General features: G+C 59.1%; 1 protein-coding gene across 1 annotated transcript in view; it reads left to right on the top strand.

Moving 5' to 3' along the window:
• The window catches only part of SDRG_15611 (hypothetical protein), a gene marked incomplete at its 5' end in the record, with an annotated part of 747 nt that extends 579 nt beyond the window's left edge, over window positions 1-168 (top strand). Inside the window, one exon of the mRNA XM_008621789.1 lies at window positions 112-168. Within this exon, the coding sequence (XP_008620011.1) occupies window positions 112-124 (13 nt within the window). The 3' untranslated portion in view covers window positions 125-168. The remainder of the gene's footprint in view (window positions 1-111) is intronic.
• Window positions 169-5,376: the final 5,208 nt, after the last annotated feature.

The following is a 5,376-nucleotide window of genomic DNA, read 5'->3' on the forward strand; positions in this document are numbered from 1 at the left end:
CCTGCGCTCCGCCGCCCGACCTCGTAGGTCTATTTATGCGACTGTTCTCACTTGTCGAGCGAGATGCTTGTTGACAGTCGGTGTGAAAAGCGAAAGTGAATGACATGTTAGCTTACGGAGCTAGGGACTTTGTTCGAATATCGAAAAGGACGCTTCAGAGAGTCGCGGGTTCGGATTGGTCCACGGAAGGTCGCGCCTCTTGGTGGAGGCTCTTCGTGAAAGGGCACGGATCCAGAACACTCCCCTCATGCGAACCCCTACTAGTCTGTGGAGACCTTGAGGGATTCGATTACCCGTGCGATCTTCTTGGCGGAGCTCTTGCTCTTGATCGTGCGCACGTAGTCGGCAATCGCCTTCGGGATATCTTCCAGCATGGTTGCGAGTGGCTCCCACTAGCTGTCTTCTTCATCGAGCCCAAGCCACTTGATGTGGACTTGCCAGGCCTTGTTTTTTGGATCTTGCTTGATGTCGAGAATGCGGTCGAGGAAATGTCCGCCGGCTGCGTGGGCAATGGAGTCGACAAGGTCCGTCGTGACCTTGAGCGAGGCGTCGCGGTAGTGCTTGAGGCGCGTAATGTGACACTGAGTGATCGAGTTGTCACGGAGGTCTTGGACTTCGTAAATCCAGTCGTTGATCGTTGCAATGACCCTGGCGGGTCCGTCCCATCGGATGCTGAGCTTCTTGGCGAATCTTGAGTCGCGCTTGCCGATCAACACGTAATCGCCGATCTCGAAGTTGGCGCTCTTGACGTGCGTGCGGTCGTTGAGTTGTTTGCGTCTTGCGTCGCGCCGCTTCTGCGCCGTCTTGTCGAGCTCACGGTGCATGGACTCGAACATCTTGGCGGCCTCAGCTAGTTGTTGTCGTTTGGCCTTGAGGACTGTGTTGAGGTCAGTCGCTTCCTTCGTGGTCGGATGCACGACGATCGTGATCGGCTTCGTCGCCTCGAGGTTGAGAAAGGCCTTGGCGGGGGACGTGCCAGCCAAGCGATCGGAGGGCATGTGGTTGAGTGCTGACTGCACAAGGGGCAAGACAACACGCCACTCCTTGGGCGGGAGCTTCATCTCGGAAAGCAGGGCACGCGCAATCCGGACTAGGAGCCGGTTCACGACTTCGATCGTCCCGTTCGACCATGGACAATACGCGAGAGTAAAGTGGTGCTTCTGCGCGTACTGGTTCGTGAGACCTTGGACCACTTGGTTGCGGAAGTGGCTGCCACGGTCGCTGACGAGGACCTTTGGAGGGCCAAACTCGGCAAACCAGCCAATCAAACCCGAGGCCGCGGCGTCCGCTGTCGGGGCATCGCATGGCACAAGCCGCGCGTAGCCAGTGCAATCTTCCTTCAAGACCAGTAGGTACCCGGGGTCCATGTAGATGAAGTCGAAGTGCAGGACCTCGTTGCGAGACGTCGAGTGTAGCGCTGCTCCGTACGGGCGCGGTACAGTGCTGCCATCCGATCGTAGGCAGTGTAGACAACCACCGACGAAGTCCGCGATGTCGGCGGCCATACCATCCCAGCAGTACTCGGTTGAGATGGATGTTGCTGTTGCCGCCTTGCCTCGGTGACCGCTGATGCCCATGTGCCCAATGACGCAGATGCGTAGTTGCAAATCCTTGGCGTCTCGGGGCAGCCATACGCGGTGGCCATCAGTTGTATAGACGCCACGAGCTTCGTCAAGCTTTAGACGAGTCTTTTGCTCGGGGTCGTTGGCCAGTGCGCTGTCCTGCGCGCACCGTATCTCGCCCCCCGATGGCCACGCGACGGCGTCGGCAGCCAAAGGATCAGGCACGTGATACAGGGCCAGTACGTGTAGAGGTCGTTGATCGTCATAGAGAGCAGTTGGAGCACCCCAGCGAGTCAAAATGTCGGCCCACACGTTGTCTTCACCGGACACATGGTGGATAGTGTAGGTGAAGGCGCGAAGCGTCGTCGCCCAGCGAGCCAGCTTCGCGGCTTGGTATTTCTGCACCGTCGTGACAGCCGACGGGTTGAAGATGTAGATCAAATTGCGGTGGTCCGTGAGGAAAATGAAGCCACCCGGGCGCAAGAGGAGATAGTCCAGGCGGCGACAAGCCATGACGAGAGCGTAAGCTTCCTTCTCGACCACAGACCAGTTGGCACTCGAGCCCTTGAAGGCGCCGCTGATGCAGGCCAGCAGCTCGTGCCGTTGCTCCGCAATGGGCTTGTCCACGTCCTCGGCGGGGATCTGGGTGACCATGACCGACCAGTGTGTTTGTGAAGCGTCGGTAGAGACAAGTACGATCTTGTCCGGATCCGGTGTCGCCAGAGGCACCATGTGGATAAGAGCCTGCTTCAGAGCCGCAAATGCCGAGATCTCGGTCGGGCCCCATTCGCATTCAGATAAAGGGACCGTTTTCAACTTGATGCTTTGGCGCGAGCCAGCCTGCTTGCACGCCAACTCGAGGCAGTCGACGAGAGGAGCCGTCAAACTGGAGAAGCGCGGAATGCTCGCGCGCATCCAGCCCGTGGCACCCAAAAGTTGTTGCAGCTCGGCGCCAGTCTGGGGCGGCGACATGTCGACAATGCCTTGGATGCGGGCCGGGTCATGCGAGATACCAGCCTCAGAGAAGACGCGTCCGCACCACGTGACCTCAGAGGAGAAAAAGTCACACTTCTCGGGGTGCAGCTTGAGACCATAGTCCAGGCAGCGTTGGAGGACGCGCCGAAGGATGTCCATCATGTCGTCGACCGACTTGGCGTAGATGATGATGTCATCAACCCAGGCCATGATGTTGGTAGCCATGAGGTCAGCACCAAAGACTTCGTGCATGGTACTCTGAGCGTAAGCCACCGCGTCAACGCAACCCATGGGAACACTGGTCGGTTGGAACAGACCATCGGGCGTCATGAACGTGAAGTATTCTTGGGACTTGAGCGCGAGAGCGAGTTGCCAAAAGAACTTGTACGCGTCGAGTTTGACAAAGATCTTGGCGCCTTGCAGCCGCAGCAGGATACCCTCGAGATCGGGCATCGGGAAGGTCTTGGGAACCGTCTGCTGATTTTGCCGGCGGCAGTCCAGCGTCATGCGGAGCGACGTGCCTTTGGGTACGCAGTAGGCAGGCGAAGCGTATCGCGACGCTCCGACACGTACGGCACGCTTGGCCGCGATGAGCTGACGTAGATGCTTGCGCAAGTACTCCACGTGTGTCGGAGGGTACCGTCGGGATTGGCAGAAAAAGGGCGTCGCGTCTGGCGTGAGCTCCACTTCCAGAGGCGCGACCTTGACGTGAGGATCGTCGCCACGGAGTTGTAGACGGAACACATCGAGGAAGGAGTCGACGATCGCCTGGAGCTCCTTGCGTTGCGCAGCGTTGAGCATTGGGTTGGCTGCCACCTGGGTCGCGAGGATGTCCTGGATCTTCTTCATCTCGACATCATGTGGCATGGCGTCGGGGTCAGGGTCGACCTCATCATCCGACTCCATGTCGTCGTCGCCTTCGACCAGCGTGAGGATCTGCTGGCCAAAGCCCTTGGATTGCACTGCCCCGAGGTCCCACTCGGTGCGTAGCGCACGAGACCGTGTGAGGAAAGTGTCCGTGCCGTAACCCATGTGGTTCATCATAGGACGCGAAAGCGTGAGACCGATCTTCGACGAGTCAAGCACGTGGAAAACACCATTGCGCGCGAGGACGCTGCCTTCGGACGTTGCAAACGACACTTCTGCCAGCGTCGCTGTCCGTTCGCACTTGATCGTGGAGCCGTCGAACTGGGTAAAGTTGACAGCTCGGCTCAACCTCGCTTCCGCCGCGGGCTTGCCCTGAGCCTTGAGCGCTTCCAAGAGACCACGTGTGACCACGGCCGTATCCGCACCCGTGTCCCAGAGCGCATCCGGTACCGTGATCACGCCGTGTACAACCGCCTTTGTCGTGCCACTGTCTTGTTCGGGCACCACGCGCAACGAGCGGAGCATCTGCACCGTCTCGGACTCGGCCTTGAGTTTTTGCTGCTTGACCTTCTTCGCCTTCTTGGTCGGCTCGTCCGACGGCTTGGTCGTGCCTGCATCTTGAGCGGGCTCGGGTGTCGCTTCGTCGATCGTCGTGATAACGAGCTGGTGCTGACGCGCCTTGCTCCTCGCGTCCCGGTACGCCTTCAACAGCGTTTGGTACTCGGCGTATGTCGTCTTCGGACAATGGTACGTCAGATGTTTACCCTTGCACTTGGTGTTGAAGCACTTGTAGGGCTCGCCTTTTGCGTTGGTCGTGGGGCCCTTGCCGTCACCACGCGTGTCGGGTGCTCGTGGCGGTAGAGGCTCGGCCGCCTTGAACGCGTTCTGCCGTGAGTGGGCTGGCGCGCGTCTGTCCTGCGGCTTGCTGACGTTGTCCGGAACGAACGCGTAGTATGCCTCCATGCGGAGCTCCACGAGCTTGAAGAAGTCTTGTACGTTCCCGAGTATACCACGCCACTCGCCATCGAGGTCGTTGCGGATGACCGTCTGGACTTGAGTAGGACGGATCGTCTCCACGAGGGCCTTGATCGCCTGCTTGGGCTGCAAGTCGTTGTAGTCGTGGTAGTTGTACTTCTGGAGGAGCGCGTAGTACTGGGCCTTCCACACCATCACCAGGTTTTCAGCGTCGTTGGAGTCAGTCGGCATGATGACGTTGTCCGCGATCAACGTCGGCATGTGGCATCGCGGCTTGGGCCGCGTGTCGTATGCGTTCTTGAAGTAGTACTCGACCGCCTCGTGCGAGAGGTGGTCCACGCTGATGCCAATGCCGTAGGCCGTGATGAGGACGTGGTGCTTGGGCAGCACCGTCATACCGATCTTCTCCGGCACTGCTTGGTTGTACGGCGTCGAAGCGGCCTCGCAGCGCGACACGTAGTTCGAGTACGCTTCCCAGTGCGCAATGCGATCCGCGCGATCGACACTGCCGTTCCACATCGGCAGCGTCGGGTGCTCGGCCGAGCGCTGGATGAACGTATGTTGACCGACGTCCGCCGGCGGAGGTGGCGGTCCCGGCGATCCAGGTGGATAACGAAATGTCGGGCTGGGACCGACTCGCGACGTGAAGAGGGACTTCCTCGCAGCTGGCTTGACTTGGGAGGCCAGCAGATCGTTGAGGGACATCTTGGTATCGGGCATGCCAGAGCCAGCGAAGCTGTCGAGTGGACCCTTCTTGGGCTTGACCTCGCTCTTGGGCGCGACCTCGATTCCATGTTGTTCGAGCAGGGCTTGGAGACGGCCGCCTTTGACAAGGCGCTCGAGCACCGCCTCTTCTTCCGTGCTCGTAATCTCTTCCTTGACAGGCATTGAGAATTAAATTTAATGTTCTCACTTGTCGAGCGAGATGCTTGTTGACAGTCGGTGTGAAAAGCGAAAGTGAATGACATGTTAGCTTACGGAGCTAGGGACTTTGTTC

The sequence above is a fragment of the Saprolegnia diclina genome (assembly GCF_000281045.1).
Source record: "Saprolegnia diclina VS20 unplaced genomic scaffold supercont1.96, whole genome shotgun sequence".
Lineage (NCBI taxonomy): Eukaryota > Oomycota > Saprolegniomycetes > Saprolegniales > Saprolegniaceae > Saprolegnia > Saprolegnia diclina.